The following is a 13031-nucleotide window of genomic DNA, read 5'->3' on the forward strand; positions in this document are numbered from 1 at the left end:
AAAATATTTTAAATCTTGAATTCTGAAACACCAGTATCAAGGTTTTGGACAACTGATCAAGGATCAGAAACATCATCATCATTATCCCTATCACTAAAAGTACCACAATTCTTCTCACCTATCAATGCCTGCATGATTTTAAATGATTTCAGGGGTGGGAGATGTTTGTTTGTTGAAGTGAAAATAGATAGGGAAAAGGTCCGAGGGGTCTTCTTACTTGCTGCTCAGATTAAATCTCAGATTCAAGAACAAGGGACCATTTGAATGAGTACCTACCCGTACACGATAGTTTAATTCATGGTTTATAGAAACTGCATGAATCACTTCTACTTCCAACCAAGCCACCATTATGCTACATGTTAAAACATTTTGGTATGTTTCTTACCAATCACAGAAAGACTGACAGCAGTAGGAGGTTAAGAGCCTTACTGAGATCACATTGTGATCTTGCTGAGGAGAAAAAGTGCTTGAGGCCTTTTCTCCCCTTCCTCTTTTACACAGCCCTCAAGATTTCCTCAACGGCCCCTCATCACAGAAGTAAATTTCTTTTCCTTTTCTAGGCTCCTTCTCTATCGGTAATTGTATGATCAGTACACTCTTTCACAAAGCCTTGCAGAGACTCACCAAGGATGAATGCCATTACTAATTTAGGAAAAATATTCTATATATCCGTATGTGTGTGTGTGTTATATCTGTATCTACGTAAATACAGTTATTATAATAAAGAATAGTTTAATGCAATGTCATGAGAGAGAGCTTCCTTTGTGTATAGATACGATTCAAAACTGCATGTGGAATAAAAGAACAATCCATGGCGTAAAACAAAAATCTCTAAAAACACAAAGTAGTTCTGAATGGTAGGGCTTTGGGGGGCATCTTTTGCTTCGTTTTCTCTTAACCAAATTTTCATCAGCATGCGCATTTATTTATCACTTTTAGGGTAAAATACAGATACTGAACCTTTCTAATAATAATCTTGTAAGTTGGTAGATGGGAGGAAAGGCACAAGTTTTGTTTTTGTTTATTTACATACTGATTTTTTTAAAGATTTATATAGTTGAGAAAGAGAGCACAGGAGCAAGTGCACCGTGGGGGATGGGCAGAGGGAGAATGAGGAAAGCAGACTCCCTGCTGAGAGACACAGGACTAGATCCCACCACCCTGAGATCCTGACCTGAGCCAAAATCAAGCGGCAAATGCTTAACCAAATGAGCCACCCAAGTGCCCTAGGAAAGGCACAAGTTAAAGCCAAGAGGAAGAAAGGGCCCAGATGAAGAGGAGGAAGATGAAGATGTGAGCCCTGCAAATGCATGTGAGAACCACAGCCACCTCGGGGAGTGACGTGCAGCCAGGCACAGCTCTCACCCTGAGCCGGCACCGAAGACTCTAACAGCACCTTAAGCTTCCATGTGCGTTATTTTGCTGCCAAGGCTAGAGGTATAAATCCCCATCAGCCTCCATGTTGTCATATTCAATGACAAGGGATTTAAAAGGAGAAGTGGGTGGTAGCTTTACCCTACCATTAGTAATAGAGAAGAGAAAAAAAAACAGCATTGATTTTTTAACTCGATAGCATAAGCATGCCAGAACTATGGGATGAAGGAACATAACACACTATAATTAGCAAATATCTGCAAGAAGCAAAATGAATTTGCTATGGGGGAAAAAAAAACCCTGTTACTTTGTAAGGTAATTAAAATTTCTCTTTAAATACCATAAAAGGTGGAGCAGGGGGGAGGGTCCTCTTTATGCCTTGGCTGAGACAGAGAATGACAACTATAAAAATATAAAATGCTGCTTATGTGGCAGATGTAATAGAGAAATAAGAAAATTGCTCTCGGGTGCCTGGGTGGCTCAGCTGGTTAAGTGTCTGCTTTCAGCTCAGGTCATGATCCTGGAGTCCTGGGACTGAGGCCCGCATCAGGCTCCCTGCTCAGTGGGAAGTTGCCTCTCCCTCTGATCCCCTCTCCTATCATGCTCTCTCTCTCTCTCTTTCTTTCTCTCAAATAAATAAATAAAATCTTTTAAAAAAGAAAGAAAGAAAGAAAAGAAAAGAAAATTGCTCTCAATCTTGAAGGAAAGGAGCTCAGACCAGTGAAAAGGCAGCTACTAGATATGAGAGCATGTGTAAGAGATTCTAACCCACTTAGGGACAAGACCCAAATGGCAGCTCCAGTACTTCTGAACCTTCTTCCCTGGAGAATACCAAAATATTCCTGCCATGCCTCAGTCTCAGGAACCAGTTGCCTGAAGAAAACACTGAAACTCAGGATGCTAGGATTTATGTGCAAATATCAGGCGTTCAGCTAAATCTCACCAGAATTAACCACGACATCTTCTACCCACAGTTTAGGATTTGTGTTAAACTGCAAAGGAATTTACAGTTAATTTCTAGCAAAAAAAAAACATTTTTGTGGTTGTTTTGGACCTAATTTATTCTTAAAAATTAAAGCTATCTTTCCTGAGAAATAAACTGGGTAATCCAATTAACAGTAACTTAATCATAAAAATCTAGCTTCCCTACTAAAATAGGGCATCATCAGTACTTGCTTAAAGTATGTAATACCTCCTCTTCTAAATGTTCTTCTCTGGGGTGCCTGGGTGGCTCAGTGGGTTAAGCCTCTGCCTTCAGCTCAGGTCATGATCTCAGGGTCCTGGGATCCAGCCCCGCCTCAGGATCTCTGCTCAGCAGGGAGCCTGCTTCCCTTCTCTCTCTGCCTGCCTCTCTGCCTACTTGTGATCTCTCTGTGTCAAATAAATAAATAAAATTTTAAAAAATAAATAAATAAAAGTAAATGCTCTTCTCCCGGCGCCTGGGTGGCTTAAAGCCTCTGCCTTCGGCTCAGGTCATGATCTGAGGGTCTTGGGATCAAGTCCCACACTGGGCTCTCTGCTCAGCCTGGAGCCTGTTTCCCTCTCACTCTCTGCCTGCCTCTGATCTCTCCATCAAATAAATAAATAAATAAAATCTTTAAAAATAAATAAATAAATTGGGGCACCTGGGTGGCTCAGTGGGTTAAAGCCTCTACCTTCGGCTCAAGTCATGATCCCAGGATCCTGGGATCGAGCCCCGCACTGGGCTCTCTGCTCGGCATGGATCCTGCTTCCTCCTCTCTCTGCCTGCCTTTCTGCCTACTTGGGATCTCTCTCTCTGTCAAACAAATTAAAAAAAAAAAAAAAAAAAATTAAATAAATAAATAAATAAATAAATGCTCTTCTCTACACCCGCAGTTCTCAATGGTGTGGAAAACAAAGTCTCTATCGAACCCAGAAAGCCCTTTCCAATAATATCTTCTGCCTCCTTCACCAGAAGCGCTGGTCTAGGCAGAATGCCACCCACGGAATAAACTGGCTCACTCACAAGTCGACAACTGCATCCTCAGCCCCTCATAAGCAATCAGACTTTTAGTTTAAATTTTTGGTTCTTAGCACTGAAAATGCATTTCCCAGGCCAAGAGTCCAGCACTGAAACTTCTGATTCCTTTAAACACATTTCCTTCATCTGAAAAATATTTAAGTGATTATTTCTCTGTTAGAGCTCTTGCAGGCACCAGAAGCAAGGTGCACAAGAGTTGCATACATTCTACTAAAAACTGAGTAGAGGCACACGAAGATCATTCCGGAGGGAGCCTCTCTATTCCAGTCCAGTCCTGCTCTTGGAGTCTAGTTCACAAAGAGTGAGGGGGCAGGCTAACTGTAGCTGAGGTAGGAGTGATTCACCAGGCTTTGAAAGCATTGGAGATGTGGGATGGGAAAAAAGATCCACTTGAGTTGTCCTGCCAAGTAGATGGAAACTGCTCCGAACACTCGCCCCATCCTCCTCTAGCGTACCGGCAGCTAAATACACCAAACAAAGCTCTACCCCATTGCGAGACCCAGAGACCAGGATCCAGGTGGGATGAGCTGGGGCCAAGGGAACCATGTCTGCAAGCAATACCAATTCACGCCAACAACGGATACACTCGCTGTGCAATACCAAAAAAGACCCACAAGGGGAGCTGAGAAGGAGAGGGTCCCTTCTTCCTCTTCCCTGGGATGACTTTGCTGGCATTCCTGATCTCCTTACTGATACAGGCTTCGGTGTGTGTTTATCAGTCACAAGCTCCAGGATCAAAGACCAGCAAGGGTGCTCTCTTACTTTGGGAAATGGGTGAGGATTAGAGTTCGTTTTTCAAGTGGCAGTTTGTCTTTCTCCTGTCTCGCTTGTTCCAGGAGTTGTCGTCTCATGACTGTGAAGACTGAGCGCAGCAGTGTTCTCCCAAACACCTGGGTGGTTTCATACCGAGGTAGACTGTCACAGAACTGGGGCACGTTGCAATAACACAGCCACCTGTGATAAGAGGAGACAAGCACCATCAATATCCCTTAAACGCCCAGGTCCTCTGACATGTCCAATGATGGTGACTCTCCCACCAGTAACCACAGCAGAAGAAACTAGATCTCAGTGATAAGCAGTAGTATCCCTGCCAGCTAAGGAACCTTGGAATTTAGAGGAGCTCGCCTGTATACAAGCACTGGGGTCCAGCTCTAGGAAAACCATCCCATACTGCAGCATCACGCAGTGAGTCCTGTGGTCAGACAGTCCTGGGGTCAAACCCCTGCTTTGCCATGACCTGGAAACTGTAATTATGTTCTTAAGTCTCTAGGTCCTTATCTGTAAAAAGGGGACAGCAATAATACCTACTTTGTTGGGTTGGTACACCCATGCCAGGAGATACTGTATGGAGAGTACACACTGTAATTCAAGTTTCTGGTACACAAATCGTAGCTTAAATAAAAGAAGAAATTAAAGGGGAAGCTGAGTAAGTCCCGTTTGTGAAAGACTCAGAAATCCACCAACTCGTTCTCTGAGTAAAATTTAAAATGCCTACACAGCACTCACATACCCCTAAGCTTTGGTGGGAAGATAAAGATCTTCAAGACTATTCAAAACTCAGTCAAAACGCAGGAAGTAATAAGCTTCACCATCTGTCGCTTAGGTACATTTTCAATGACTCAGTCTCCAACCTAAAAATGCACTTCAGCATTACAGAAAGCTGGACGAGTGCCCAGGCCCAGAGGGAAACCAGAGGCTTTCTTGAGATCTGACCACAGTCCTGGGGTACGCTGGCTATGTAGGGCACACAACGCAGAAAGCTCCCTCAGCCAAGAGGAGCTGGAGAATGAAAGTTTATTCAAAATCAGCCCTCTTTCTTTATGGTCGGCCCGGATGCAAGGTCTCAAATTCCCAGGACCCAGTCCTATCACTGTAGAGTGGGGGTCAGAGGGTGGCACCAGATCAAGGCTCAGAACCTCAGAAGATCCTTACTCCTTGGTAGCAGAGCCAAACATACTTTTCCAGGACAGGACTGCTTTCTAAAAATGAACACCTCTGCTCTCTGTGTGCCTTTCTAATCTTTACAGTGGGAAAGAGGGCTCAGAGGGGCCCAAACTGCAAATGGGAAGCTCCTGACGAACTTTCAGACCCTTAATAAAGAGTGGAATAACAGTCACTAACTCATGCTTATTGCTTTCTTTATCTTACTCTGTATCACTTCATAGTTTCCCTGTGCGTATGACGGCAGTGGTGGTAGTTCCTCTCCCGAAAAGACAATTTTCATTAGTTCAAGTTCACCTGCCTAAATACAAAATTAACCTTAAAATCCTGCTACTATTTCTATACTTCTCTCAGCTTTTCTGTCGTAACAATTTATACCCAAATGTAATTTTATGATTACCAATTGGACATCTTAAGTGTCACTGTATCTTGTCAAAGGAACAGTGATCCTGGTAGCGGACAGCTAGCAAGAACATTTACTTTGTGCTTCGAACAGAACTGTATCACCTTCAAGGCCAGCCTCAGCTGGATGTTAGTCTGTGGCCATTTAATGAGGTTATAAGATATCCGGGGCTGAAGGGAGGCCAGCTCCCGAGTGACTAATTATGAAATGACAAACGTTAAAGTTACAAATTTTAATAATCAGAAACTCAGTTTCATGAGACTTGGGCCATCTCAAGACTATAATGTTAAAAATGTGTCCAATTTTCTGTACTGGAAGATTAAAGATTCTCAGGATTTAGACCAGTACTGTCTGAAACAGCCATCTTTGCTGCTGGGAGTGTTCTGTGATCTGTGCAGATAAAAAAGGCCACCAGCCACATGTAACTACTGAGCACCTGAAATGTGGTTAGGGCAACTGAGGAGCTCAATTTTTAATGGCATTTAATCAATTTAAAATTTACTTTTAAATGGGAACAGTGTGAAATACTTCTCCATGAAACGTAACTTTACTGCTCTGGTAGGACTCCATTTAGCTTTGACTATTTAAAACTGAGGGAATGAACTGAGATGTGCCATAAGGATAAAATACACTTTGGATTTTAAAGACCACACAAAAGAAGGTAAAAATGCATCATTAATAATTTTTCACATTGATCACACAGTGCAATAGTATTTATATCTTGGGTAAAATAACACATTACTGAAATTAATGCCCTGTGCCTATTTACTTTTCAAAATGTAACCACTAGAAAATTATAAATTACATTTGTGGCTCACACTATGGGTCTATGGCAGGTGCTGATTTTGAGTCTACAGAGCATTTCCATCTGTGGAGGGGTCACAGATGTCCAAGAGTCTATTTAAAACTGATGTTATTTCTGCTATAGCAGTGGTAGGTTATAAATATTACCATAAAAATCATGAAGTGCTATAAAGAAGTGCTTAACAGGCCATGCAATCTTCCCAGGGTAAGGGAAGGCAACACAGATTGTTACTGTCTAGTAAAATGTTTCAAGTAATAGACTTCCATTCATTTCCTCTGAAAACCATTTTACAGACCATAGTTGATACTTTTCAGCTTTGTTTTGACTTCCAAGGTTAATTTCATTTGGTCAATCTGTTAAGGTGCATGGGATGGTTAAGACAGACTGAGTCAACGGGTGGTGTCTGAGTGCTACTTTAAATAAATGACACGGTCCTCAAGCGGGGTGGGACAGAAAGAAGAAATGGGAACTCATATGCCTCGTCTCTGCACACACACTCCTCCAAACACTGGACCATAGGAAAAGATTTTACCTAAATGACTGGTTTCAGGTCTTCTAAAAACCTGTGAAAGGATAGTTCATTCATGTATGTATGACTAATAAAAATGGCATATGTATGCAGCAAATAACTCTCTCAGAGTTTTGACAGCATCATGATGATTTCCAACCACCTTGTTTTCTTTAAAACGTTAACAGGGGGTGCCTGAGTGGCTCAGTGGGTTAAGCCTCTGCCTTCAGCTCAGGTCATGATTTCAGGGTCCTGGGATCGAGCCCCTCATCAGGCTCTCTGCTCAGCAGGGAGCCTGCCTCCCCCTCTCTCTCTGCCTGTTTCCCTGCCTACTTGTAATCTCTGCCTGTCAAATAAATAAAAATCTTAAAAAAAAAAAAAAAAAACTTTAAATGTGAACAGACCTGGAGAACTTGAGCACAAACCATGTCATCCTACTTGCTGGAATGAAAATACCAAGGTATATACGAATTAAGTGACCTGTCCTAGTTCACCCCAACTCAAGGCTTGGGGGTCTCTTACCCCCTAGCCCACTGTTCTTTCCATGTTCCTGCTGTGTACTGTCCTAGACTTATACGCCTAATGATGAATGCTTAGTCATGCAACAATGGTTACATACAACTGTTCCACCAAAATCAACTTAGTTATATCCAACTTGCACTGTATTCTTACAAAACAACTCCCCAGTATAGGGGTGACCGTCACACCTTTCAGAAGGTCTGCACAATTCAAAGTCTAAAACTAATTATTCACCACTTCTAGTAGCAGATTCTGCTGGTCAGATGTATTTGAAAAAGTCACAATCTTCAGGGGTGCCTAGGTGGCTCAGTCGTTAATCATCTGCCTTAAGGCTCAGGTCATGATCCCAGGGTCCTGGATCAAGCCCTGCATCCCACTCCCTGCTCAGTGGGGAGCCTGCTTCTCCCTCTCCCACTCCCCTTTCTTGTATTCCCTCTTTTGCTGTCTCTGTGTCAAATGAATAAGCAAAATCTTAAAAAAAAAAAAAAAGTCACCATCTTCGGACACTTTAGTTTCAGGTTATTTCTTCATGGAATTGTATTAATGTACCATCTCAAAATTCAGGAAACTTCAAAACATTTGTCCAGATCTTTTTCTAAATCCACAGTGATTTCCGGGGATATATACTTCCATTATTTATTATCATTACCTATAGTTAGCATGACAATATCAGATATTTTCAGTATGCAAAATATTCGTATTTTTCCTTCACTCAGAACAGAGAGGATTAAGTCATTTAAGTAATTCTACTGTTCAATCTGGACTTAATTTTTTATTGGAAAACCTTCACAGGGTAGCTATGCAATAATCATTCTCTGAGTCTGGCCTCTTCCACAGAGAATCCGATTTCCCCCCATTTCCTTGCTGACGTACAAGCTCCAGAAGCGTTCAGCTCCTTTGTTCTAACCGCTACAACTGCTGTAAATTATATGCTGAACCAGCATTACAGGTCCTGAGGTTCACTTACACATCAAGATAAAACCTGGTGGTGCCTGCAGCCTGTAATATTACCCATTTTTGAGAAGATGAGTATCGGTGAGACACCATGCTGTAGTGGTGTGTGGTTGACTAACATCCTAAGGGCTCATGACAGTGAGGTTTTCCTCTGAAACAATTACTGCTTCTCATAATTTTCACAGGTTGCTTCTCTGTACTTCCCTTTCTTCATCAGTGTGGCGTGATCGCGGGCAAGCGGGGGAGATGAGCGTCGTCTACCTTCATTTCCTTATTTATTATTAACAGAGGCTCTCGTCTCCATTCTACCTAGAAATCAGCAGGTTTTGGAACTCATCGGGGTGTACTCATTCCAGTCTCTCAGCAGATTCTCTTCACCGTGGCTGGACTCCACTCTTCCTTCAGCCCTCGGCCCCTGGCTCAAGAGGCTGGGCTAGAAAGGAATCTGCTGTTGTCTTTCTATTCCCTGTTATTTTAGTTTCTAAAGTTCATAGTCAAATAATGATACTCTCCTTCAGTTGTACACACTCTAGCTTAAGAGTCCCACGCTGGCAGCAACTGAGTTTTACAGAACAAGTGTGGGAGGAAAACAATGACTAGCATCTTCCCACCACCCGTCCTGTGTGCCAGACGCTACACAGAACAGTCAGGGTATTCATGAGACTCGGACAGACGAAGACACTGAAGGTTAAGGAGGTGAAGTGACTGGTCTAAATCATACAGAACGAGGGAGGGATGGAGCTATGATTCAAACCCACTGTTCATTTCAACGTTCCATTTCTAATTTTACTACTCCTTAAGTATTTGCAAGTGCCACCCATTTCTTGGTAATTCCCAAATGCTACACAGTACATATTTTTACTGTTTTCTAAAATACAGTAAAACCTCCCATGCTGCTTTACATTTAATTCTCCTTCTCGATGAAACAATTTTTCCTCTGTTAAGAGTGGTAAATACCTTCAGAGGTCTGGCTTTAGCAAATATTCAGCTTAGCTAATTGTTCACAGATGGGTTTAAAAGACAGACACACAGAGATTTTTCAAGTAATCCCTACACCCAACGTGGATCTCGAACTCATGAACCCAAGATCAAGACTTGCACGTTCGATTGACTGAGCTGGCCAGGCGTCCCTATATATATATATATATATTTTTTTTTTTTAATTTATTTGACAGAGAGAGATCACAAGTAGGCAGAGAGGCAGGCAGAGAGAGAGAGAGAGAGAGGAGGAAGCAGGCTCCCTGCTGAGCAGAGAGCCCGATGCGGGACTCGATCCCAGGACCCTGAGATCATGACCTGAGCCAAAGGCAGCGGCTTACCCCACTGAGCCACCCAGGCACCCAACATCCCTATATTTTTGATAGATTATCTTAGCCCTTATTATAAATGACATTTACAATAATATAAGAACTATATTATTTCATAAAAAATTCTGAAATGAAAGTATAGAAATAGGTAATTTTTAAAAACTGATAAATCTGTAATTCCTATAAAAGTCCATTAGTATGGAAATACTTTATAACTCAAATTACATATCTTGTAAAAGAAAGGGGGAGAGGAAAGGGGATATTACTCATGAATATTGGGTCAATAATCAAAGAGGAAAACTCATCTTTTTAAAAAAAATTTTTTTAAGATTTTATTTATTTGACAGAGAGAGAGAGAGATCATAAGTAGACAGAGAGGCAGGCAGAGAGAGAGAGGGGGGAGGCAGAGTCCCTGCTGAGCAAAGAGCCTGATGTGGGACTCGATCCCAGGACAGTGAGATCATGACCTGAGCCGAAGGCAGAGGCCCAACCCACTGAGCCACCCAGGCGACTGGAAAACTCATCTTAAACTGCACTCATTCCTACTGTTAGAGAAAATAACCTGGACGGATGCCTGGGTGGCTCAGTCAGTTAAATGTCCAACTCTTGGTTTCAGCTCAGGCCATGACCTCAGCGTCTCCTGAGATCAAGTCCCCACTCAGGCTCCATCCATAGCAGGGTGTCCTCTTCAAGAGTCTCTCCCTCTGTTCCTCCTCCTGCTCACGCACACTCTCTCTCTTTCTCAAATAAATAAATAAATCTTAAAAAGAAAATAATAACCTGGGTACAAGTGCTCCTCAGGTTATAAAAAAATTGCCTACTTTAAGTCAGGAATACCTCCTGAAGCAAGCCTGATGTGCCTATAAAATATAAAAGGGGGTGGGGGCACCTGGCTGGTTCAGTCGCAAGAGCATGCAACTCTTGATCTCTAGGTCGTGAGTTCAAGCCCCAATGGTGGGTGTAGAGATTACTTAAATAAATAAAGCACAAAAGGGGGAAAGTTATAAAATGGGAATCAAGTCATTCTCCTACTTAAATGAAAATAAATGTAGGTCATCTTACTTTGTGTGGCCCATGTTTAAGATTTTTAAAGTCAGTTCAATTATTCTGCAATTCAAAAACAGTAAAAACAAATTCCTATGTTAAGGGAAAAAAACATGCAATCCAGGAATATTTGCACAGCCTGATGTCCACCAACAGGGAAAGAGTTGGGCAAATTACAGTACATCAACTCAACTGACCATAATGTGACCAATAACATGTTTGATATGCTGTTAAGTACGGAGAAAAACAGGATGCAAATTCTATAGATTTTTTTTTTCATTCTAAATAATATAAAATAGTTAGAGGGCAAAGACTGGAAGACAACATGTTTAATGATACCGGTTTCATCATGGTGCTGGGACTAGCGTGACCTTTCCTTCTTTATAAAATTTTTTTAATGCTATTATATCTGTGGTCATTTTTTTTGGTTTTTTAAATGAGTGAAAGTTTCTGTATAATCATTAAAGAGTCACAGTATGGTTACCTAGATCAGTGATGTTCAACAGAAATATAAAGCAAGCAACACAAGTCATTTTAAATATTCCAGTAGTCACACTGACAAGGTAAAAAGAAACAAATGAAATTAATTTAACATAACTTAACTGAATACATCCAAAATATTATCACTTGAACATGGAGTCAATATAAAAAGAACTACTAATGAAATATTTTATTCTTTTTTTTGTTTGTTTGTATATGCTTCGAAATCTCAGTTCACACGAGCCACATTTCAAGTGCTCCGTAGCCATATGTAGCTATCAACTATCAAACTGGATAGTATAGGGCTAGCTGGTTTGGATCCCTCACGCCTCAAAATATCATGGTATTAATAAGAAGCTAAATTATATAAACATTCTCTCTGAATTGATGGAGTTACCACAATAACTGGGCAACCCTCTGCTTGTAGGGACAAGTAGTAATTTTACGTCTGCAATGGGTTCTAAGAAGCCAAAAGAAAAGAACTTGTCGTCAAATTACCTTGTGTAGTTCTCTTTGTATCCAGAAATATCATCATTGGGAGATCGCAGTCTTCGTTGAGATGGTGCCTCCAGATGCCAATAGTTGATGCGGTTTAGGAACATTTTTGCCAACTCAACAATTGTTTGCCTTTCTTTGGATGGCAGGTGACTAAATTTGTACTGTACAAAGTTATTCACACCCTGAAAAGGAGGGAAGGCAATTTATTCATACAGCTATGCAATCATACTAATTCTGAACACCCACACAGTCAGTGCCATTGGTGGCTATTAGCTAGAGAACAGACATTTCTCTATTCACAAAAATCTCTTCCTTTTCCTTATTAGAAAACAGGAATGCCCAGAGGGAATCATGCCACAGATCACAGTGGATGAAAAGTGACAAGACAGAGAAGCTGTGGGTTGCTATTCTATGCCCGCTGCAATCCTCAAGCATTAAAGAGAAAATCAGAATCACAGACTGAAAAGGTCAAAACCTATTAAACAATAAAACAGGATTATTTTGCAGAATAATTCTTGCTGCACTATCCATATAGGACATCATGTATATGTCCTATATGTCCATCATGTATATGAAGTTCTTGGATACACATGACACTTTTACATTACCAAAATTTTAATCAGAAAGCTGCTAGCATGACTTCCACTGAACTCAAGCATGACAATTTAAACTGCTTACTATCACTCTTTTGGTTTCAGCAAGATTACCAAGAAAAAAAAAATCTTATTCAAAATCATGAGCTTCTAAAAGAATTTGCAGATTAATTCAATGTTTCTGTAGAACACTTCCGACTAATCTAATTTCAAATCAATTCTTACTGAATAGAGTTTGGAGACAAAAGTAAAATTTCTTCTACTGAAAACTGACTGATAAAAATACATTTATTTGTATTTGTAGACACCCCGATGTCCTATCTTCTGTAATCATTTTCATCAAGAAATTCAGTCAAGAGTATCTGAGATTTCTTTAGCCAAGAATGGCAGGCTAAAAAGTGACTCTGAGGAAAGATACAATACTTCACAGAAAACGTCTATACATGTCAACAGATTCCCCAAATAAACCGGTTTCTTTCCAGGAATCATAATGTAACAGGAAGTCAATTTCTGGCTGCAAAACCTCATTTCTTTTTTATGTTTTTTTGCTTGACTTACAATGTTTTTGACAATGTTCCTAAATTCCCTCACCTCAATAGGCTT

At 40.9% G+C, this 13031-nt stretch overlaps 1 protein-coding gene across 1 annotated transcript in view; it reads right to left on the minus strand.

The window, feature by feature from the left end:
- KAT2B (lysine acetyltransferase 2B) overlaps positions 1 to 13031 on the minus strand; it is a 102068-nt gene that overhangs the window by 36096 nt on the left and 52941 nt on the right. The window contains exons 5-6 of the mRNA XM_059390863.1: positions 11836 to 12017; positions 4139 to 4330 (exon numbers count right to left, since the gene is read on the minus strand). Coding sequence (XP_059246846.1) covers positions 4139 to 4330; positions 11836 to 12017 — 374 coding nt within the window. The remainder of the gene's footprint in view (positions 1 to 4138; positions 4331 to 11835; positions 12018 to 13031) is intronic.

This window comes from Mustela nigripes, chromosome 2, assembly GCF_022355385.1.
Source record: "Mustela nigripes isolate SB6536 chromosome 2, MUSNIG.SB6536, whole genome shotgun sequence".
NCBI lineage: Eukaryota > Metazoa > Chordata > Mammalia > Carnivora > Mustelidae > Mustela > Mustela nigripes.